General features: G+C 37.5%; 1 protein-coding gene across 5 annotated transcripts in view; it reads left to right on the top strand.

Moving 5' to 3' along the window:
• Fam13c (family with sequence similarity 13 member C) overlaps positions 1 to 25,641 on the top strand; it is a 118,131-nt gene that overhangs the window by 50,353 nt on the left and 42,137 nt on the right. For all 5 annotated transcript variants that reach the window (XM_076834299.1, XM_076834298.1, XM_076834295.1 and 2 more), the window contains one exon: positions 13,628 to 13,691. In XM_076834299.1, the coding sequence (XP_076690414.1) occupies positions 13,628 to 13,691 (64 nt within the window). The remainder of the gene's footprint in view (positions 1 to 13,627; positions 13,692 to 25,641) is intronic.

Genomic DNA, 25,641 nt, shown 5'->3' with positions numbered 1-25,641 from the left:
AGGATATAAATTTTTCAGTTGTCTGGTTATGGAAGAAGAGAGGATTATAATAGGAAATTAATAACTTTGAGAGAACCATGTGGCTGGATTTCTGAAATCCTAACTTGTGGCTCTGGGTAGAATATTTGAAACAATTAAATACAATCCCTTCTCTCCTTATTACTAGATATTTATATTTCATCCACTGGCCCCATCATTCTAGTTCAGAATAAGAAGCTTGGAGTTTTCAGATCTACTGATTCAATGCAATCCCCTTCAAAGTACCAGTGACTTTCTTCATGGAACTAAAACAACAACAACAACAACAAAAAAACCCAAACAAACAAACAAAAAGAAAACCAACCAACCAACCAAACAAACAAACAAAAAAACAACACTCTGAATTTGTATGGACACACAAAAAGACCATGAATATTCAAAGCAATTCTGAGTAAAAAGAGCAGTGCTGATTATGGAACCCATCTAGGTGGATAAATAAGATGTAATATGGGCTGGGACTGTAGCTCATTGTCAGAGTGCTTGCCTAGATATGTGAGGAACTGGGTTCAATCCTTACACTGCATAAAAATAAATAAAATGCATTTTGTTCATGTACAACTATAAAAACATTTTTTAAAAAAATATTTGATATATACACACACATATCCCATATAACACACACACACACACATCCCATATAACACATAGTGGAGTTTGGTTCAGACACAAGAACACATTATGTTATTTGCGGGAAAATGGATGAAACTGAAGAACTTTACGCAAAGTGAGATCAGCCAGATCCAGAAAGTCAAGAGTTGTGTGTTCTCTCTCATGGACACTAGAGAGGGGTGGTGGGGAGGGGGATGGACCTAAAGGAAAGGGTGGTTAGTGAAATAGATCGGGTTATGCATTGTGCACGTATGACTATATCACAGTGAATCCCATTATTATGTATAATTATAACAAAGACTAATGCTGGGGAGGCTCACAATACCCAATTTCAAAATATACTTCAGAGCCATAGTGACAAAAACAGCATGGTATTGGCATATAAACACATAGACCAGTGGAACAGAATAGAGAACCCAGAATTAAATCCACACATCCACAGTTAACTGATTCTCAACGAAGTTGCCAAAAACATAGGTTGTAGAAAAGATGCCTCTTCAACAAATGGTGCTGAGAAAATTGGATAACCATATGAAACTAGACTCCTCTCTCACCTTGTATAAAATTCAACTCAAAATGGATGAAAGACTTTAACGTAAGACCTGAAACATTGAAACTACTAGAAGAAAACATAAGGAAACACTCCGAGATATTGGCATTGGCAATAATTTTCTAAATAAGTCTTGCTTTTGTTTTTTGAGCCATTTGAGTCTAACAAATGGGATTTCATCAAACTAAAAGCTGCTTTACAGCAAAGTAACGGGGTGAAGTGACAACCCACAGATGAGAGAGAAATCTTTGCAGCTATTTATCTGAAAGAAGATTAATATCCAGAATATATAAAGAAATCTAAAAACAAAATAAATAATCCAATCAAAAAATGGGCAAATGAACATGTTTTTCAAAAGAACTTGTACAAATGACAATAAAATCATGGGAAAAAAGCTCTATTTTTATCCATCAGGGAAATACAAAACCAAATTACATTGAAATGAGATTCCATTTCACCCCTGGAAGAATGCCTATTATAAAAAATAACAAATCTGGTGAGAATGTGGAGAGAAAAGAACCCTTACTGTTGGTGGGAATGTAAATTATGATCTTCATTCTGGAAAAAAGTATAGTGGTTACTAAAAATTAAAAATTGAACCACCATGATATAGCTATATTCGGATAATATACACACACACACATACACACATATATGTACATTCAAAGAAAATGAAATTGTCATACAGAAGAGATACCTGCATGCCCCTGTTTACTGTAACACTTTTCACAGTAGCCAAGATATCAAACCAGCTTGGCTGTTCCTCAACTGATAAATGGATAAAGAAAATATATAGATAAACACAGTGGAATATTAGCCACAAGGAAGAATGATATCTTGTAATTTACAGGAAAATGAATGAAACTGGAGAACATTATATTAAACAAAATGAGCCAGACACAAAAGGAAAATCACATATTTTCTCTCCTATATGGAAATAGGGACTTGAAGGAAAGTGGATGGGGGGAGGGGACTATGGGAAAAGGAATGGCAGAGGGAAAAGGGAAGGTGGACAATATGATCAAGACACAATATATGCATGCATGTAAATGTCCAATGAAATTAATTTTATAATTAATGCATTAATTATAATTAAAAATAAAATCATGTTTGAGTATTAAAGTAGGTAAATGTTCATCTCAAATAGAAAAAGCAATTATGTAACAGTACTATAATGCTATCCATTTTTATATAATTATGTACAGAAACGTACTGAAAAAAGACATAAATCAATATTGGTGATGACTTTTGGGTGGGATGATTGTGGGTGATTTAAAAAAAATATTCTTTTTCCTGTTGCTTTTCAAGTTTTCTTTCCAATGAGTCCCTTATTAGTTGTAGAATTGGGGGAAGTGATAAATTTGTTAATCCAAGAAAAATAATAGTACATACTATTTCTATGAATTTCCTTGTTTGATTTACTATTATATCATACTTTGGAGTAGATAAAAATATGAAAAAAGTATTAAGAGAGAATGGATTTTTTTTATTTTTTATATCATCTTAGAATCTTAAAAGGAATTTTCTGGGGTATTTGTGGCTTTTATGATTTGGGTTAGTTGGTATCAGAAAGCATATATTAAAGATAATTTCCCTGGACTTGGATGATATTTAGAACTGGAATTTATGCCCCCTCTTTCTCTGAATGCTTGACTCTGGATGAAAGCAGAAGAAAGGTTCTTTCCAAGCCTTCAGCAGCTCTAAGCCTCTCAAGGGTCCAATAACAGTTCTTTCCAAACACCCCATTGCCGCAGTCTGGGCTGGGCACAATTCAGGAGCCACTTGTCAAAAGAAACAAACTTTATTTTTAGAACACACACACCAAACCACACAGCTCCTCAGGAAAAACCTTCAGAGCCCAACTGCCACCACCAGCTTCCCACAAGCCTCTCAACCTCCTCCACTCCTCTTGCTCTTGAGGCTGATTGGCTGGGTCATGTAGGTGGAGCCAAAAAAGTCCCCCAATGAGCAGCTCCGTGGTCTGAAAGGGCGGGGAAACAGCCCAATGAGCATCACCACAGAGGAGCCAATCAGTTGGCAACTAGAAGTTGCTGGGGCTGCTGTGAGTCAATCATCAGCTGGCAGCTCGAAGTTTGCTGGGGCCCCTTTTGGCTGTAGCTCTCAACACCCCATCACCAGCAGATGCCAGGAACAAAGGAAATTCCAAGGCCCTTTCAAGTAGGGTGGGGTCCAAAAGGAGAAAGCTTGCGAAGCAGTAGAAATAGGAGCCAGATATCAGATGCTTCTTAGACAATGCCTTGAACTTAGCACCAACATAAGAAAACAATTTTGGTCACACCCAGTCTATTGAATAAATTCAAACACACATAATAGAGCCTCTGGGAAGGGCCTAGAAGTATATCCAAGATGCTGTAATGTAAAAAGGAAGGGCTTCTGAAGTAGGCAGAACTGGATGCCAACTCCAACTTTGCTGCTTGCTTTCTTGGACAAATTTGCTAACCTCTCCAGGCTTTGACTTCTTCAGATGTACATGGAAGTAACAGGACCTGTTTCCCAGAGCTTCTGTTGTAAGGATTAAAGGAGATACTACAAGCCCAGCTTCCTTTAGAGTCTGGCCTGCAGCTTATGCTTAACACATTGATGTTGCTGATCCTCAGAGACCAGTCCAGTTCCTTTATGCAGGTCTCCATCTGGCTTCACAGAACTGACCTAGGCACTGCCTACACAAGCCTCTTGTCTCTGATGGTCTCCTTTTTCATGTCCATTTATCCAAATTCTGAGATTGGTCTCAGAGCCCAGCTCACTTCTAGCTTTTCCTGCACTTTTCTCTTTTCCCATCAGGCCACATTAATCTCCGTAGTTAGAGAATGTTCAACTGAACTGCACATGAGTTGAAACAAGAGTCGTTTGCTTTTTCTTTTCAAATAGGATATAAGGTTATTTTTCTATAATTCTTTTGAATGTTCCCAGAAAAGTTTCTACTTATTGATTTGTAGGTAGACAAAGTTCTTAAAATTCTAGGTTGCCCTCCAGAGTCCTATGTCTCTCTTGGCCATTCTTCTTTATGAATTACAGGCCCTTTGCAAACTCTACTTGGTCATTATGTGCACTGCCTGCATTTGCCGTGCTTCTGTGCCTCTCCTTCACAGAATTCAGATAACCTTCGTGTCCTGCTCTTCTGTTCATCTTTTAGTGAGGCCTTATCTTCTTGCTGGTTGAATCACAAACTTTGCATACTTGAAACCAATTGATTTTCCTGAATTGTCTGTTGAGACCCCAATGATTTGGACTCTTTTGCTTAACTTAGACATTAAGATAATTTTGAAGAAGCTTATATAGGTGCTATACATAGCCATGTGGTCCTAGGTGGCTGTGGAAAGGGGCAATTGGGAAAACAGGCATTAAGAAGATGGTCCTGGGGGCTTAGTGGTAGAGCGCCCGCTTTGCACGTGTGAGGCACTGGGTTCGATCCTCAGCACCACATAAATAATAAATAAAGATATTGTGTCCAACTACAACTAAAATAATATTTAAAAAAGAATATGGTCCTGTACATTATGAAGTTTCTGGCAACTTTACTTTTTTGGCTTGTGTGCAGCAAAGGACACCTAGGCTATTATTGCATGTCCAGTGATTATTTCTTGGTAAAAATTACATTTATAAGAGGAAAGAGGGTTGGTGTTCTTTGTAAACAGTGGAAAGTCAAGCAAGGAAAGGGTATCTAATGGAAGATTATGGGTTTAACTTACAAAATTGAACTAAGGGTAGCCAGCCCAGCCATGGGAAGAGAAAGGGTTCAGGCCTGGTAGATGAATTTCTAGAATCTCAGTGACAGGGACTTATCCTCCTGGGGTTTCCCCATTAGATGATCTAGTGCTAATAGCTTTCCATTCCTGATCAAGTTTCAACTTCCAGGGAGAAGTAACTAATGTGCACAGCTTAGGCCTGTGTTTACTGCTGTGCATGAAATAATGAAGGGCTTATTCCTAAAAGGAAGGAAAGGAAATTGGTGTCAGAAAAAGTGGGTTGGAGACAAAAAGTGCTGGGCACATAAAATCAGTGTTGGGTGACTTAGGGGCATGGGAAGAATCTATAACTAATGAAAGAAAAGAATTAGGAACTAATTTTAAACAAACTGAAAAAAAAAAGTCTGATGTACCTCATGAACCTTGATTGCAACAAAGGTATATAGGAAGACACAAGCTGCTCTGACTTGACTCTCAGACTGACCCTGGACTAGATACTGTTTAGCTTGTGCCAAGTCCACATCAGCCAGGACAAGGAAGGCTGGAGAGTACAGTGAACTGCAGAGAAATGGGATTGGATGACATCAGAAAGACTGAGAGTGACCAGACTGAGTAGTCCTGTGTGGGTTCTGAATTTATCTAAGTCCAGAGGGAAATCATTAGAGGTTATGAAAAGGGTAATGACGTGCTCAGATTTACTTTTTAAAAAAAGCCACACTGGGTACTCTCTGGTACTTGAGAGACATCTTATAAACTAATAGGTCATCCATATGGGAGAGGATGCTGGCAATAAAGATAGTGAGTGAAGAATATAGACTCAGGACTCTCTCCTTTTGGGAGAGAAAGAAAAGTTGTAATAGGGAACAGGTAGCATTTAGGTTATATCAATACCTACTCAAATCCTGGGTGCTTTTCTTTTTAAAGTTCTTTCATTTTTAGAGCTAGTCTGACTCATACTTTAAAAGTTATAGTGTTCAAAGTCTGAGCATAGCTGTAATATCACAGTGCCAGTACAATAAGTATTTATACCTATGCAGCCAGTATTCATCTGTGATCCTTTGTGCCCTTCATTATGGCTGCCCCTGAAATTATTTGTGCAATTGGTTGATTTTGTCTTTCCCTGGCTGTTAGCTCCAGAAACACAGAGATTGGGTCTGCTTTGTCATGTTGCTTACTGTCTTACTCCAGTTTTCTCCTGAAAGCAGAACTTAGGAGGGAGGAGGTCCTAGATAATAGGGAAGGTAGAAGAGCCCACACAGGTGTGTAGCTTAGTAGGTCACCACTCTGGTGCCCCTCTAAGGAGCCCCTCATTTACACTCTGAAATTTGGAGCTGTGCATTCCTCATTCCACAGACAGTGGCCTCCAGACAGTCGGCTGTAACACACAGGGTTGAGGAGCAAGCTGTGCCTTGCAAAAAAAAAAAAAAAAAAAAAAAAAAAATACATGAGGCAGAAAAGGGAGACTTGGCTGGTGCTTGAGGTGGGTTGAAGCAAATGATTAGAACTGTTCACAGAGTTGAAGCATCAGCTACAACCCCTCGGTCTCCTGGGCTGCACGCTGCCTGGCACAGGGAGCAGGTATCTGATAATTACTTATTAATTAATGCAGTGAATGAGGCAATGCAAGCACAGTGCTTTGTGGTCTGCTCAACAAACCAGGTGCTGCTATGTTGTTGCTACTAATAATGCATTACTGGGACCTCTGCCCTCACTCGGTCCTAAATACAATCTGGCTGGGTCCCAATGTCCTCAATATCCCATCCCGGTCTTCCTTTCTGGTTCACAGGATGTTTTCATCCACCCCCATGACTATTCTGCTATCTTCCTTCTGCCAGTTCTGATCCCGATTCACTGCTTCCCTATTTTCCAGGCATTGGCATTGATCCTGCCTATTTCTGGCTACGTTGGCCCACCAAAGTGAGGAGAGGTACCTATTCCAGGGAAGCTCGTGTTTGGCGTTTCTCTTAGTGTCCCCAGAGTCACAGTCTTTCCCTCTCTGGTTATGTATCCCCTTTGAGGCCAGGCCAGAAATACCTAATAATTCCTGCACTCCAACAAGTCCCTCACCTATGCCCTTTAGCCGCTGGTCTCCTCCCAGGGTGTTGCACTTGAACTTTAGGATAAAGAATTTTAGGATAAAAATTCCCAATTAGAATCCCCTGGGGTGCTTCTTAACTACACCTTGCCATTCTGCTCCTCAGGAAATTCTGATTCAGTGAGTCTGGATTTGGGCCCAGGAATTTCTGTTTTAATAGTACTGGTTGATTCTGATCTCTAGAGAAGTGGAAGGGGGGAGGTATGGGTGGGTTAAGGCTTGGGCCCCGTTTACTAGGAGTGTGTGCAACTGGGAATTGGTCTGTTTCTACCTGTGACCTTTGTCCTTTCTACAGGAATTTATGGACCTGGACAAGTGGATATGAGTTGGACAGTCAGTTCATGATTATTTATTCTAGTTTGTTTTCTGTTAGTGGTGGTCTCTGGGAATAATTTCAGACTCTGTGCCTCAGTTTTAGAATCTGAAGTTAGCTATCCAATATTTGACCTCAGTCATTTAGCACAGAAAATTGATTCTTAACTGAAAAGAAAATGCCTTCATTGTGGTTTAGACTCCCAGAGAATGGCACTTTATGTTAACTGGTATTGAGGGTTGTTATTGTTGCTAATAATATTACTGGAATTTATTGGCATCTTCTCTGTGTCTGCATATAGAGCAATTGTTTTTATATAAAGAATGTTTTGCACAGACGGTCGTCCTCTTGGGATATACCTTTTGTTTTCAGAAGGGTTTCAGGAAGCAGCAGTCGTACAGCCAGCCAGCAGTCATCCGGGTATACATTAGTATATCCCCAGTGTTGCTTTCTAATACAGAGGCTTAACTTAATGCAGTGGATTATCTTAAATCTGAAGAAGTGATCTGAGGTTGGCACTTTTCCGTCCTAAGGCTGTGTTTCTACACGAAGCATTCTGAAAACTGTGCTGTGATGCTGCTCTTGTTGCTCTCCTGTTACTCTTTCTGCCCAAATTTTCAAAATTATGGATTAGAAAGTCACTTGTTAAACGTTAGTAGGTGTTCTTGGGGGAAGAAATGTATTTGCTTAGGGGAGCATGCTGCCGGGGTAGGAAGGAGGATGATTTTGCTGATTTGCGTTGCAGTCATTGTGCACACTCGAGGCTGAACTGCAATTGGTAGCTGCACATAACCCCGTGATGAGTACTTCAGTAACAAACAGTCGAGGGCCCACCATACGACCTAGGCCAGAATAGGCACTAAAAAGAAAATGTCAAATAAGACTTATATGGTTCCTGCCTCATTGAGCTTACTGTCATTAGAAAGAGTCAATTAAATACGTGATTAGAAACCAAGAAATAATTTTCTACTTCTACACGGCTGAAGTAGAAAATCATAATACAGTAAGAATATATAAAAGCGAGACCCACTTAGGAGCTACCCGGTATTTAAAGGATAAATTATTTTATTAGAAGAGACAGTTGCCTGGGAAGAGCTTTATGGGCACAGGGACAGCCCATCTGGAGACATAAGCTGTGAAGAAGTATGGTGCATCCAAGGAACTGAAACAATGTCATTGTAGCCAGAGCCCAGAGAGGGAGGGAGTCACAGGGTGTGGTTGAAGAGGTGGGCAGGAGCCAGCTCCTTCAGGATGTCATCAGGTACTTTCAGAAATATGCTCTTTATTTTAAATGTAGTACACTAAGGCTAGTGACAAGATCTCAAGTGGGAAATGGTTTGGGGAGGGCAGAAGGAAAGATGGGAAATCAGAGAATAAGGAACTTTGTCACTAGGTAGTCCAGATGGGAGGTGGGACAGATGCAAAAGTTTATTTGGGTTATGAAAGTAATGAACTGGATGTTGGACTTGAGGGAGAGGAATGTTTCAGATAATTCTCGAGTGTCTTCCATGAACTAGATGGCAAGCTTTTCCCTGAGGAAGGGAACGTGCTCCTCTATTAATCTAATTATAAAATGTTGATATAAATATAAAATCCTAAGCTAAAATGTGGCCTTTTCACAAATGATTGTATTGTGTGGTTTGATGTTGTCCTCAGCCAAGGAAAATACTATAATGCTTAGTTGGCTTGGCTGTTTTGAATTCCATTATATGTCAAAAGAGAGGTCCACTGCAGGATGACTGCACAGGCTGACTCAGCACATACCAGAGGGTTCTGGGAAAATAGAAACATGAACAAGTTTTAGAAAAGTTGCACTTCAAGAGGCTGTTCACAAGTCTGTAATCAGAACTCTTTAATATCAGAACACAATTAAGTTCTGTATTTCTCTGTTGAAAAGTTTTTATTTTGAATGATGTAGTGACAGTGGCAATGGTAGTGTGTATGGTGGTGGTGATGGTGATGGTGATGGTGATGGTGCTGTTGGTGATGGTGCTGGTGTTGTTGGTGATGGTGCTGGTGTATAATTGTCCAACTCCATTGTTCTGGGCCTCAGGTGTTTGCAATACTAGTGGTGATGATGACAATGGTATTGGTATCGATGATGGTGAAGGCATTGTGGGTGATGGTGAGAATTAAAACTGACGGTGGCAACTCTGGTGTGTATTATGGCAGGCTTGAAGGTAATGATGGTGGTGATCAGAGCTGTCATGCACTCAGTACTATCAAGGACTGTGGCTGGGCTCTGAGAAGCAGACTAAATTTCCCATTACCGAAGCCTGGGCTAGAAGGCAAGATTATAATAGAGTGGCAGGGTACTGACTCACTTGCTCATCTTTGCCCCCTCCAGAAGTAAAATTGGATATAGATGTGCTAATCACTTTGCTTTTATTGTTATGGGTGGAAGGAGGCAGGAGAATTTGGGGGTGGGGTGTTTCAGCGTGATAGTTTGTGAGTAGGCTATCTTCCTGGCAGGGTTGTGCATGGCTTGAGCAATATCTTTAAAAATATTAAAAGAGGATTTGAGACAGCTACTGGACTATTTCTCCTCTTTTCACTGCTGTACTTTACCAGTGGGAAGGTTCCTTTTTCCTCTTCTGCCATGACCTTTATCTTTTTTAATCCACTGTTTTTGTTCTCATTGTCTCTGGATGACTTACACTTTATGGAAGCATGAGTTTGGATAGTCCTTCTGCAGGTCCTGTGTTCCCTGCTTTCTCTTCCCCTATAAAACCTAGCATTTGGTGCATTATAGATTATTCTGGTTTGTTTCTTTTTATTCTCTCCTCTCCCATTGGAATAAACATTCCACAAGGACAGACTGCTTTGTCTTTTTTTTTTTTTTTATTTCCAACACTAGAATAGTACCTGACATAGTCAGGACTTAAGACACATTTTTTTTAAATGAAGTTTTTTTAACTGTCCTTTTACCTGTTAAGTCAAATAGATGTACTTTGGCCTATCCAGCTTGTCATAGTAAGGGCTGGTGAAGGGTTAGGATCCTCTTCATGCTCCCTGTCTTAGACAGCATTTTCTCTGCTGCAACCAAAAGACCTGACAAGAACAAGGTACAGGAGGGACAGTTTATTTGGGACTCATGGTTACAGACGTCTCAGTATAATTGGCCAACTCCATTGTTCTGGGCCTGAGGTGAGACGGAACATCATAGGTGGAAGAAAGTAGTTCAGGACATGGAAACAAGGAAGCAGAGAGAGTGTTCCTCATGAGAGACAAGATATAAACCCCAAGGGCACGCCCCCTTTGACCCAGCTCCTCCAATCGCCCTACCTGCCTCTAGTTACCTCCCAGTTAATTCATATCAGTGGATGATCCACTGATTAGGTTTAGGCTCTTGTAAGTTCAAGCATTTCACCTCTGAACTTTCTTGCATTATCTCACACATGAAATTTTGGGGGACACCTTGTATCTAAACTATAGCACTCCCATTTCTTATACCTTTCTTCTCTGGTATTTATAGCACTGATTCCAGTTAACTTCTTGCCTCCTTAGAGAATCTTCTGTATTTTCTTCATAGCTTGTCTCTCTTGTTTTCTAAATGGCCTTGATTTCTTCTCTCCTTCAGCTTATTAACCAGACTTTAATATTATTAATGAAATATACCATTAATTATAATTATGATCATTCTAATATGGAATTCTTATGGTTATGGAATTCATGTGTTACTTTCTATTGCTGTTAGCTATATTAAACGTATTATTCACCAATTATCCTTAACACATGAAAGCCCATGAGGTAGCTATCATTATCTTCATTTTACAGGTGAGGAAACTGAGACTTGGAGAGGTATATACACCAGGAGTACAGACCTAGTAAGCAATAGATGAAAACTCATTTTTGGGTTTATTTTTTTTTCTGTTTATCTATTCATCTAAAATGGTATCTGTACTGGCAATGCACCATGTGCCGGGCACAGAGCTAGGCTCTGTCTACACAGTGAGGAAGAAATTGGTATAGGACCTGACCATGTGACCTCACCTGGGGTCACAGTGATCATTGCCATCATCACTTGTGCTCTGCTGAACACGCCGCCGGGAGCCCCCATGCTCATGTCTCATGTGAACCCTGACCAGCTGTTTTTACTTCTCTATTTCAGCCTTATCTCAACTTTGAATATCTAAATCTGAATTTATTACTTCTCTTTCTCTCTCCAAATTATATATTTTTCTAATATTACATTAAAATCACCTCTCATTTTTCTTGCCACATAGGCTCACAACTTTGAAATCATTTTGATCCTCCCATCTCTTCATTTCATATTTTGAATTCATTCCCAAAGCCTCTTGGTTGCTTTATCTTTGAAAAATGTCTTTTACTAGTCTCTACCTCTCAAATTCCTCTCTAGTGTTCTAACATCATGTCCCATACTTGTATCCACTAGAATATCCTCAAGGCTATGTGCTCATTAGTTTTATCCTTTAAGATTCCATTAGATTTTAAGATTCCTTAAGGCATAGACTCTGCTTCTTTTCATTGTTGTTATATTATTTCTCCAACAAAGAGAAAGGTTTATCTCTGTCCCTAGTACCAGGCATGTACCAATAGACATTCAGATGATTAGTAAATTAAAGTACTTTTGATGTTTCAGACCATGATTATCAAACTTGTTCTGGAGGTTTATGTAATGGTTAGTAGTTTTATGGGAGAGTATGTGGTACTATACAAAGGCTGTTCTCTGCATCTCTATAACATACACTGTATTTTTTTGCACAGTAGATTTCTTCCCGCCTCTGTTCGTGTTTGCCATTTCTTTTGCCATCTCCTGTCACTCATCAACAGGGAGCTGAGTCCAAAGCCCCATAAAAATTTATGTTTGAAAGGTGTAAACTGGGAAATATTTCCCCTATTCAGAAACAGCTCTTCCATTTTCCGGGTGCTACCATAATTCTTATAAACATTGTTTGAGAACCACTGGCTAGTCATTGGTCTGCTGATTGTATAGGTGTGGAAGTATGGTGGGTGCATGCCATGGTGTGGCTTACAGCTACTTGCGAGTCTAAGGAAGAAGGGTGCAGACCTGCCTGGGCAACATAGTCAGACCCCATCTCCCTGTCCCCCAAATAAGTAAATAAATAAAGTACACAGTTAGCAACACCAGTGGCCTGAAAGAATTCTCATTCTTAAGAACATTTGAGGTTGAGCTTATGGCATTTCTAAATGCACATTTCTATGTGACACTTAGAAATCATTAATCTTATTGACCATTCAGAGAAGAAATATTCTTTCTTTAAGATTCAAATTGGGGCAGAATAATAGCAAGAATTAATTACATCCCCAAATAAATCTTTTTTATAAATAACTTACTGACTAAACCTCTTATTCATTAAGATAGCTGGCCTTTTTATAAGGATAATAACTATAATTTAATGTTTATTATATAATGTCTTGCATACTGCTGCAGAAAAAAAAAAACTTGAATGCTGTGTAACAGATGCTGTTGGGACCTAGAATTTGCCAAATCATGATTTGGACTTAAGCATCTGTCAGCACTATCAGCAGTAAGGCTTTTTTTTTCTTTTCTTTTTTTAAACTAAAGAAAACTGACTCAAAGTGATATGGTTTCCTTTAAGTCCTTTTTCTTGTACTGGAAATTATGTAGTGACAAAAATCCAGCTTTACCATGTAAGCTAACACTGTAACATTTATTGTGTAGATTAGAAGATAAGATTTCTAAAAATCTGACTTTAGTGAATAAATAGTATCTTTCTGTAGCAACTGTATCAGATAATATTCATTTACTCAAAAATTATTAAACTTCTACCATGTATTGAGGATTTTGCAGTGTAAAAAATGAACATAATTAATGCTTTCTTACACATTTTAGTGCAGAAGTGCCAATAAACACATAATTTCAGATAGTAAGACACACCAAGAATAAAATGTACGGGAAAGTACTAGGGCGTGAGGAGGAGGGCTGCTTCTGATTAGGGAGGTCTGGAGGTGTTCTTGGGGAGGTGATATGTAAGCTGAGCTAATGCTTAGGTCCTTGCGGGAGAACAGCCTGGGCCCAGAGATGGCAAGTACAGAAGTTTGAACAGCAGACAAGTACTATGTGTTCAAGAAACAGAAAGCTAGGGTGGCTGGGGTGTGTGGACAAGGATGAGACTGTCAGAAAGACCCCACCAAACACGATAATGTGTTCCAGTTCATTTTAAGGAGTCTAGATTTTATTCTCTAGTCAGGGGACCCCACTAAGGGATTTTAACAGAGGCATTGTCAGATCTGTAGCTACCAGCTTCAACTGTGCATTGTTGAAAGGTTTCTTTTAAATGGACATAATTTTCCTTTGTATCTTACAGAACAGACCAGAGGGCTACCAATTGGCCAAAAGATGCTTTTGAAACTCAGCAGGACTTAAATGAGGTAAGTGCAATTGTTTCTGGTCATATGAACATGAATTAAACGATCATGAAATTTACTGTTATTTTTTTGACAGCAGTAGAAATTCTTTCTGATTAAAACTATAAGCACTTTTGCTCTTTAGTAAACTTGTCGTGCTTATACTCCATCGTTCAGTTGGAATGCTTTTCCTTGCTATGGTGCAAACAATTCAAAATGTTATTTTATAGATTGTTCACCATGTCTCGAACCTGACACCAGTCCAGTAGTCAATTTATGTTACACTTTTCACATTTGCTTTAGGATTGTATAGCCATGCCTATGGTTTGCAAATTAACATCTGCAACATTTTTTTCTTAATTTTATTTATCTGCATCTCTGTTTTCCCATTGGCCTTTGCATTCTCAGATATAATTGTGCTTATTCTTTATTCACTAAGCCTCATGTAGACTGGTGTTTGCAATATGGTCTTCTAAGTAAGTATGCTTTGAGATAAAAGCCATGTTTCCTAATCCAGATAGTTTTCCACTGAACTGGAAATCACAACAGTAGCTTATTCTAGATTTTTTTTGCAATATAGAATTGAATTCTAATGATGGAAATCAATATAATTATGATGATTACCTTTATGAATTCCTTGGCTTAAAACATTGGTTTGGAATACCCAGTCTGATTTTTTTTTTTGTCTTCATTAAATTAGAGCAGAAGATGGTATGTGGTATGTCTAATGGATTATAGAAAAGAAAATAAAAAAGACTTGACACTCAGATGCCTAGAAGAGAAATGATGGATTTCAGACAAATTGTTTGACATTTCGAAGGCACACCCCTCCTGTGCCCCTCAACATTCCCATAAAAAGCATTAAACTAAATGTAGGTGTTTTCCAGTAAAACTTGGCAAAAATGAACAGTCAAAAGTAAACTAGTTATTTGGTTAAGCCAAGTAAAATAGCTAAAGTTGTGAAAAATGTCTTAAAGATAACAGAATAGTGTGAGTTATTTTTCTGTATTCATAAAGATAGCCCTTAAATTTCACACCCTTACTCATGGTAACAAAAAAGTGGAAAAAGTCTCAAAGAAAAGAGGCAAGAGCTTGAAGCACGTGTGCAGCTGTCTGCCCCACTGGGAACAACTGCAATGCTAGCTGTAAAGAAGCAGTGATTTCATTTTAACATAGGTGACTAGAAAAATTAGGTGATTATAACAGTCGATTCATGATAATTTTCAAGTATTTGGAAGAAATTGATTTTTAAGCTGGAATCCAATGAGAATGCTAGGATTATTTGAGCATTCCTAAATCACAGTTGTGAAAAGCTTTACTTGAAAATCTGCTTTTCTGTATTCCTTCACTGTATCCAACTTGCAAATGATCTGAGATGTGTGTATTCCTGCGACATCATATGGGCTCAAGAGCACTGAATGGAAATGTGCATTCTTAGGCAGGCGGTGCTGTATTTTGAATGTGACTGCCTCCAGGCAAAGGTTGTGCTACAGATCAGTTGATCATAGTGAGCATGTGCTCCATCCAGATGGTTTTTGTTCCAGTCAGGGTGTAAACTGTATGTACTAGCCCATATTCTTTTATGCAGCTTCTGTTGTGACCACAATTTGGGGTACTGAAAGAGACCTTAGAGAAACTGGAAGTGGGGCAGCATGAGTAGAAAAGAAGTCTCAGGGGAGGGTTAGTAGGGTCACATTCATTGATTAAAACAATCTATAGAATGGAAATCTAAAATGTGTCCTCGGTATTTCTCAAACTTAATGAATACCACACTCTGTTTTTTCTTTTTTTTTTTTTGTACTGGGGATTGAACCCAGGGATTGAACCCAAGGGTGCTTAACTGTTGAACCAGATCCCAAACCTTTTTTTAAAAAAAATATATATTTTATCTAGAGACAGGGTCTCCCTGAGTTGCTGAGGCTGGCTTTGAACTCAGGATCCTCCTGGCTTAGCAACCCAAGCCTCTGGGATTAAGGTGTGCACCACCACACCAAGCAAAGACTCCACTCATATGGAAGAACTGCCTAATAATCGTTTTTAGGTGATTGAGTCCTATGGAACATGGATGAGAAGCTTTGCTTTGTTATTTGTTATTTTTAATGGAAATAGAAAATATATAAGGGAAAGTGCATAGATAATAAGCATGTAGGTAGATGAATTCTTAGGAAATGAGTAACCAATACCTAGATCTAGACAGAGAACGCCACCAGCGCAATGGATATCTCTAATTCCTTCAAGTTACTACTCCACTTTGAGAATAATTACTATTCAGATTTTTTTTTGCCTATTTTTGAATCTTTTACATATGAATTAGATAAAATCTTTTGTGTGCTTGGCTACATTTGTTCAATGTTATATTTGTGAGATTTATCCATGTTTTGCATGGGGTTGTAGTTACCATTTGCCTTGCGGTAACCAATTGCATTGTTTATTTCTATTTTTTTTTAACTATTATGATCAGGTGTTATTTATTGTAATCTCATTATGAGCTGTTTTCTTTTTAAATTTTATTTTTATTTTTAATTTTAATTTTTAAATTAAAATTAAATGGAATGCATTATAATTCTTATTACACTTATACAGCAAAATTTTTCATATCTCTGGTTGTATATAAAGTATGTTGACACCAATTCATGTCTTTATACATGTACTTTGGATAATGATGTCTATCACATTCCACCATCATTGCTAATCCCCTGCTCCCTCCCTTTCCTCCCACCCCTCTGCCCTATCTAGAATTAATCCATTCCTCCCATGCTCCTCCTCCCTACCCCACTATGAGTCAGCCTCCTTATATCAGAGAAAACATTCAGCATTTGGTTTTTTGGAATTGGCTAACTTCACTTAGCATTATCTTCTCCAGCTCCATCTATTTACCTGCAAATGCCATGATTTTATTCTCTTTTATTGATGAGTAAAATTCCATCATGTATATATGCCACATTTTTTAATCCATTCATCCACTGAAGGGCATCTAGGTTGGCTCCACAGTTTAGCTATTGTGAATTGAGCTGCTATGAACACTGATATGGCTGCATTATGATATTACACCGATTTTTAAGTCCTCTGGGTATAGATCAAGGAGTGGAATAGCTGGGTCAGATGGTGGTTCCATTCTAAATTTTCTAAGGAATCTCCATACTGCTTTTCAGATTGGTTGCACCAATTTGCAGTCCTACCAGCAATTTATGAGTGTGGCTTTTCCCCCACATCCTTGCCAAAACTTATTGATGTTTATATTCTTGATAATTACCATTCTGAGTGGCTTAAGATTAAATCTTAGAGTAGTTTTGATTTGCATTTCTCTAATTACTAGACATGTTGGGCATTTTTTTATCTATTTATTGATTGATCGTATAGCTTGTTCTGAGAAGTATCTGTTCAGTGTCTTAGGCCATTTATTGATTGGGTTGTCTGTATTTTTGGTGTTAAGTTTTTTGATTTCTTCATATATCTTGGAGATTAGTGCTCTGATGTGCTTGTGGCAAAAATTAGCCCCCAAAATGTAGACTTTCTCTTCACCTCATTGATTGTTTCTTTTGTTGAGAAGAAGCTTTTTAGTTTGAATCCATTCCATTTATTAATTCTTGATTTATTTCTTGTGCTTTAGGAGTCTTGTTATAGAAGTAAGGGGCTGATCTGACATGATGAACATTTGGGCCTACTTTTTCCACTATTAGGATCAGGGTCTCTGGTCTAATTCTTAGATCATTGATCCACTTTGAGTTTTGTGCATGGTGAGAATTAGGGGTTTATTTTCATTTTGTTGCATATGGATTTCCAGTTCTCCCAGCACCATTTGTTGAAGAGGCTATCTTTTCTCCAATGTATGTTTTTAGCTCCTTGGTCTAGAGATACAAGAGATATCTTATATATGAGATATCTTATCTATATCTTATCTATGGGATTTCCCATCTATGGGATAACTCTATTTATGTGGGCTTGTCTCTGTGTCTTCTATTCTATACCATTGGTCTACATGTCTATTTTTGTGCCAATACCATGCTGATTTGTTACTATAGCTTTGTAGTTTTAAGGTGTAGTATTGTGATGCCTCCTGTTTCACTCTTCTTACTAAGGATTGCTTTGGCTATTCTGGGTCTCTTATTTTTCCAAATGAATTTCATGATTGCTTTTTCTATTCTATAAGGAATGATGCTGGGATTTTAATTGGAATCACATTGAATCTGTATAGCACTTTGAGTAGAATGACCATTTGACAATATTAATTTTGCAAGAGATCTTTTCATATTCTAAGGACTTCTTCAATTTCTTTCTTTAGTGTTCTGTATTTTCATTGTAGAGGTCTTTCACCTCTTTTGTTGATTCCCAAGTATTTTGTTTTGTTTTATTTTTTTGAGGCTACTGTGAATGGGGTAGTTTTCCTAATTTCTCTTTCAGAGGATTCATTACTGATATATAGAAAAGCATTTGATTTATGGGTATTGATTTTATATTGTGCTACTTTGCTGAATTTATTTATTAATTCTAGAAGTTTTCTGATAGAGTTTTTTTTGATCCTGTTAGTATAGAATCATGTCATCAGCAAATGATAGTTTGAGTTCTTCTTTTCCTATTCATATCCTTTTAATTTCTTTCATCTGTCTAATTGCTGTGGCTAGAGTTTCAAGTATTAGTTGAATAGAAATGCTGAAGGAGGGAATCCCTGCCTTGTTCCAGTTTTTAGAGGGAATGCTTCCAATTTTTCTCCATTTAGAATGATGTTGACCTTGGGTTTAACATAGATAGCTTTTACAATGTTGAAGTGTGTTCCTACTATTCCTAGTTTTTCTAGTATTTTGAACATGAAGGGGTGGTGTATTTTGTCAAATGTTTTCTCTGCATCAATTGATATAACCACATGATTCTTTAAGTCTATTGATGTGATGAATTATATTTATTGATTTCCATATGTTGAACCAACCTTGCATCCCTGGAATGAACCTACTCAATCTGGTGCACTATATTTTTATGTTTTTGTATGTGATTTACCAGAATTTTATTAATTTTACATCAATGTTCATGAGGGATACTTATCTAAAATTTTCTTTCCTTTATGTGTCTCTACATGGTTTTGGTATCAGGATGGTACTAGCTTCATAGAATTAGTTTGGAAGGGTTCCCTCCTTTTCTATGTCTTGGAATAATTTGAGGAGTACTGGTATTAATTCTTCTTTGTAAGTCTTGTAGAACTCAGCTGTGAATCTGTCTGATCCCAGGATTTTCTTTATTGGCTTTTGATGGTGTCTTCTTCCTTACTTGAAATTGATCTGTTTAAATTGTGCATGTCCCTTTGAATTAGTTTGGGTTGATCATATGCCTCTAGAAATTTGTCAATGTCTTTGAGGTTTTCTCTTTTACTGGAGTAGAAATTTTCAAAATAGTTTCTTATTGTCTTCTATTGTTTTTCAATAGTGTCTGTTGTGATATTTTCTTTTTCATCACAAATTTTAGTAATTTGAGTTTTCTCTCTCCTTCTCTTTGTTAGGGTGGCTAAAGGTTTATTTATTTTATTTTCAAAGTACCACCTTTTTGTTTTGTCAATTTTTGGAAATGTACTGTTTCAATTTCATTGATTTCTGCCCTGATTTTAATTATTTCCTATCTTCTGCTACTTTTATTGTTGGTTTGTTCTTTTTCTAGGGCTTTGAGATGTAATGTCAGGTTGTTTATTTGACCATTTTTTTCTTTTAATGAATGTGCTTAATGCAATCAACTTTCCTCTTAGCACTGCCTTCATAGTGTCCAATAGAATTTTGATAAGTTGTTTCGGAGTGCTCATTTATCTCCTCCATGATGTCTTCTGTTATCCATGCATCATTGAGTAGCATATTGTCTGGTCTCCAGGTGTTGGAGTAGCTTCTAGTTTTTTATCTTATCATTGATTTCTAATTTCATTCCATTATGGTCAGATAGAATGCAAGGTAGTATCTCTATTTTTTTAAATTTGCGAAGACTTGCTCTGTGGCATAACATAAGGTCTATTTTGGAGAAGGATCTATCTGCTACTGAGAAGAAAGTGTATTCACTCGTTGATGGATAGAATATTCTATATAGGTCTTATATATAAGTCCAAATTATTGATTGTATTATTGAGCTCTGTAGTTTAATTGTTTAGTTTTGGTTTGGAACAATCTATCCAGTGGTGAGAGAGGTATATTTAAAGTCACCCAGTATTATTGTATTGTGTTCTATTTGGTTCTTGTAGTTGAGAAGTGTTTGTTTGATATACATAGATGCCCCATTGTTTGGTGCATAGATATTTGTTTGTTATGTCTAAAGAAAAAAAACATAAAATAACCAGTTTCTTTTGTCTCATAAGAAGATGATCCACGAGTGTTTTCGTATGCTTCCATCTATGAAATATCATATATAAATAAATCATATATAAATAATAACACTAATGATACTAGATTTGCTCCTTATACTTTAACTTCTACTATTGGAATTTCTTGATCCATTTGCTCCGCTACAGATAAATGGGGCTTACCTGTGCACTGTTTTGGGGACTGGTCCTCAACCTGAGGTTTCTTTTGCCCATCATGTGATTTATGGTATGTCCTCTTTTTGTGTGTTTTTCATATCTTCTTGGTGGGTTGAAAAGCTTCCTAACTTCTTGTTTCCACTTAGCAGAAATATATATATTGAGTCTTGTCAATATCGCTTTTCTTCTACTAGTCTAGAGTTCTCAGTTTTTGACTTGGGTCTTGTGATAGGATTTGCATCTTCATTTCTGCACGTGTGTGTGTTTGTCTGTGGTATTGGAATTTGTTTTTAAAAAAGCAATTAAATCCTCCTACTGCCATTCACCTGAGCCATCTAACTGTCTTTCTAAGATATCTGGTGATTTTATTTGTTGGGGTTCTCCTGAATCCTGATTAGAAAATATTATAGACTGGACAATGGTAAATTTCTCATCCACCTTAATCCTTGGTCTTTAGTTATTCTACCACATCCATATAATTGGTAAGCATTCAATTCAGTAGATCCAAAGACTGCTTGAAAGATAAACTGAGGAAAAATGACTGTTTTCTCTGTTTGTACCTAGATTCCAATCCTGACTTCAGCTCTAATTAAGAGAAATTACAGATATATAAACAAACTTCTTGATCTCCCTTTCCCTAAGCAAACATGCCTAATTGGATCCTCGAACCAATTCCTGACTACACAGCACACATCACATCAACTCAGTTTACATTTGTAAAATTGGGGAAGAGGTTATAGATTGGGTCAACTCCAAGAACTCCTTCAGATTTAATACTTCTTGATTCTACTCCCTTTTTTATTTTCTCAGTTTTTGTAGAATTTAGTCATATGTTCCCATCTGGGAAGGGATGAGTCACAGTGTCCCAGAGTTACTTACAATAAGGCCACCTCAAGTTCAGCCCTATGGAGGCCTAGTTGAGGGAAGTGAATAGTAAATAGGGCTATAAAAGCTACCTGTGCTTACATAATTATTTATCAATGGGAAAGGGCAGGTCTCATTCACATTTTCATAAATGAAGAATTGGGAGTAATTTAGGATTTGAAAGAAAGCTCTGGGTCAATTTGAGCTTTCTCTCCAATTCTGCATTATATTTGCTCAACTTTTGTGTTATCCTATAAAAAGAGATGATCACCTCAGAAGTGTCCCTGGTCCCTGTGATCAGTTCCTGTGCTCATTTTTTTTTTAAAACTCATAGATACTGTGAAAGATATTCTCCACTTAACTTTGAATAAAGCAAGTGTTGGCTGGAGAAGAGTTTGTTTCCATGTCACATTTAAAAAAATATATTTATTTATACAAATTTGTTATACATGACAGCAGAATGCATTCCAGTTCATAGTACACATATAGAGCACAACTTTTCATGGCTTTGGTTGTACGCCAAGTAGAGTCGCACAATTCGTGTCTTCATAAATATACTTAGGGTAAAGATGTCCATCTCATTCCACCATCTTTCCTACTCCCATGCCCCCTCCCTTTCCCTTCCTTCCTTTTTTTTCCTATCTAAAGTTCCTCCATTCCTTCCATGCTTCCCCCTCCCCCATTATGGATCAGCATCCACATATCAGAGAAAACATTTGGTCTTTGGTTCTTTGGGATTGTCTTAGTTAGCATGATATTCCCCAGCTTCATCTATTTACCTGCAAATACCATTATTTTATTCTCTTTTAATGCTAAGTAATATTCCATTTTTTGTGTAAAATTTCAGGATGCTAAATATAAGGTTATTCATTAGCGAACCAGTCTCTGAAAAGAAGTTTGTCTTTGCTGCCCTTACATGGGTTCCTTATTTACCACCCCCTTTGAGGCTTGTTAGCTGGCATGGACCAATACTATATTTTATCTTCTCCAGGCATACAAAGTTGGCTTATAAATCTGGAGAAAAATGTTTTTTTTCCATGGCATAATGGACTTACCCAAGAGAGATGTGTCAAATACAGTGAAGCAGGTGCTTAGTCTTGGAATGGAAAAGTGAATAAACTCTGCATTAGTTTTTGCCTGACAATAAACCTTTCACCTTTACTGGTGATGATTCTAGAGTAGCCAAGACTTACAAGTGTTTCCCTCCAGGACATTTTAGGTACATATATTGTCATTCTGTGTCTCCAGAATAAAACTGTGATGATACTAGCTGCCTATTTCCCCACATATGGTTCCCATGAGTTTAGAAGTCTGAGGTAACTGATCTTAAGAACATAGAAGACACCAGAACTTTAATGTAATTAGAAGGATAGAATAAGCTCTCTTCCAGGGTATGATAAGAAGAGATGGAAGAAATGGGGTTTAGTTCACAGCAACCTGCTGAGGTAGCTAGACATATTTAGTACCATTGATATTGAGGAATTATGTGACCATACATTAACATAGACATCGGTGTGGATATTAAAGAAACTAAATATGGAAGCAGGTCACAGGTAGAGATTTAAGAAACCAATCTAGATAGAAGTTTCTGAGTTATATACATCCAGATCATAGAAAACAAGAGGATGGTATTGTCTTTTCTAGGGAAGGAGAAATTAGTGGACTCAATAGCTAGGGTCAAAGGGTAATGGTAATAACCGGACCTTCCCAACCTTCTTCCTTTTGCCTCACTCTGTGAAGTAGAGAGGATGAAAGGAATGGTTTGTGAAAGTGAAGAAAATTCTAGCCACACTTACCCTTCCTGAAAAAAGCTGACAGTCACATGAGCTATGCCACTTCACCTTGTCGTCACAAGTTTGATACCATGTTGTGCTCCTTTTCTGAATGCTTAGATCAGGAGGCTAGTATCAGCTCTTGAATGGGAAGACTATTGGTGTAACTTTATTTTGAGGACTTCATTGTGGGTAGATTTTTGAGCTTAGAGAATAGAGTTTAAACATTTTGGGTGTTAATGACCTTGCAGGATGTCCTAGAAATTTATTATAGTTTTACGGCTGCTTTGAAGTTTGACTTTATAAAAAATAGCTGGGAGACTTCCAGGTTTATGTGTGTAATCCTCACTCAGTGTTTGGTGAAAAGCATACATGGAGAAGATGCTTATGGTCAGAGTGTGCTGGGCAATATTTTCATTGAGCTTCTACCATAAAGGGGCAAAACTATTAGGAATTTTCAGAAATGGCCTATGTTATAAAAAGCAAAAGTAATAAATTACTGGCATGATACAAATACTTAATGACCTAATATTAATAGCCATTTTAAACTGTAATCTTACTACTTCTCATACAAAGGCAGCATCTGTTTGTGTTTGAGTATGAAAGAGATTATTTTTCACATAATACTGTTACCCTTTATTTGTTAATTATGCAGGCACAATAGCTCAACATCAGCCTCAATATTAGATATCTTCTTCCTCTTAAAACTGTGAAGAATCTTTTAATATTTTTGTTTAAATTTGAATAATTCACACATTTATAGTTTCCTATTTGAGTCTTTATACATGTGTCTATCTGTATGTGTCTCCATGAGGAAGATGAGGTTGTCTTATTATTATCATTTGTGGTTTATCATAGAGATACGTTTTCATCAAGCCATAGCAGAACTCAAAATGATAACCACCCCTCAGTATACTGGAGGTATTTTTTTCAGAACACTCTACAGATCCCCAAATCCATCCTATAAAATGGAATAGTATTTGTAAGTTATGCACATACTCCTGCATACTATAAATCGTGTCTAGATTATTTATAATCGGCTAATACAAAGTGAATACTATTTAAATGTTCTTATACTGCACTGCTAATATAACAAAAACAATTCTGTACCTGTTAAGTCTAGACACAATATTTTTTAAACTTTTCTATTTGCAGTTGGATGTGAAAACCAAAAAAAATATGAAGAATTGGATGTACTCAGTGTTTTGATTGAAATGCCTCTCTCCCTAAAAATTATTTGAGTTTTAGGAAAATCGTCTTATCAAGTCTTCTCTAGCCCTTTGACACTCCAACTTGGCTGAATATTATTATTTCTATAAGAATAGACAGCTATGGTTTTAGTTTTGTTTTGTTTTTTCTTTTATTGCTTTTTTTTAATGCCTACATAGTCTATAGGATTGGACCTTAGTTCAGGATTGAGTTTTTGTTGTTGGTGTTATTTTTTGGTTTTTTTTTTTTTTTGTTTTTATTGGCACACACTTTAAAGTTTGGCATTGGAATAGGCTCCAAGCATATGTAGAATCAGGGATTAAATACTTGTTATAGAGATTCATCTCTATCTCTGGGCTTTTTTTCCTTAAATTGGAAAGTTAGCCTCTCTCTAGCCACTATATTGGAGGTTAGCCCCTTTCTAGTGACACATTATTCTTTTATCAGGTAATTTTAGCATATATGTTTTCAACTGCTGTGTAACAAATTATCAAAAGTTTAGTAGTTTAACTACCCACTTACTGGCTCACAGTTATATACATAAAAATATGGGTACCCTCAACCATGTTCTCTGCTGAGAGTTTCACAAAATTGAAATCAAGGCATTGTCTCAGATGGTTTCTTAACTGTAGTTTCTGGAGAAGGGTCCACATCCAAGCTCATTCAAGTGGTTTCTTGTAGTTTCTTGTAGGACTGTGTCTGCTGTCCCCTAGCTGCTTATCAGCTGGGTTACTCTCAACGTTCAAAGGTGGCCACATTTTTACTCACAAGGCTACCTTCACCTTTGAGCCAGCCACAGTACACTAAAGCCTTCTCTTGTTTTGAATCTCTCTGATGTCGTCTTCTGCTACCAGTTAGAAAATGTCCACTTTTAAAGAGCTCATCTTATTGGGCCAGGCTCACTCAAATAATCTCTGTATTGGGTCAAATGTTTAGGGATTAATTAGATTTGCAAAATCCCTCAGAACGGTACCTAGAATAGTGTTTGATTGAATAACCAGGTATAGGAATCTTGGGGACCATCTTTTGGGTCCTGCCTACCACACAGTGGAATCAGAAGCTGTTCATTTTAGTTCTAAAACTAAAGCATTCTAAAAGTTTCATACATGAGTCTCATTTGTCTAGCTTGGGGCCTTTATCCTTTCCTGAACTACTCACCATGAGCTCGGGGTTTATATTAAGATTATTGCTAGACATGGGCCATATTTCCCACTTTGAAACTGGGAATCCTGTTCATAGAAAATGAGTAATTGGATGCTGATCCCTGGTAACATGATCTCCAGGTTAATTTTCCTCTCTGCTGGACCACTGCAGGATGCCACTTGGCATTTTCTGGTATGGTTTTTGAAGTTGAGATAAAGTAACCTTATTCCCTTACCAAGGTGTCTTTCTCAGCTAGAACAGTGTCCTATGATTCATTTAATTTTAGCCAACTTTTGCTGTCAGTGTCAACAAGGATGTCCTGTAGCCAACAGTCATGATGAGAGCCCTGGCTTTCATTCCCAGTACAATGAACTACACAGAAAATAACTTCTTAACTGCTTCCAGGCCTGCTTTATCTGCCCCATCAATTCAGAAGCAACTGTCCACTGACTTCTCGTTTCCAGGGGAACCAGGTCTGTAGCCCTCACCCCCAGGAGATTCG

Source organism: Callospermophilus lateralis, chromosome 15, assembly GCF_048772815.1.
Source record: "Callospermophilus lateralis isolate mCalLat2 chromosome 15, mCalLat2.hap1, whole genome shotgun sequence".
Classification (NCBI taxonomy): Eukaryota; Metazoa; Chordata; class Mammalia; order Rodentia; family Sciuridae; genus Callospermophilus; species Callospermophilus lateralis.
Note: the sequence above shows the minus strand (reverse complement) of the source record. Positions and strands in the feature narration are given on the sequence as shown.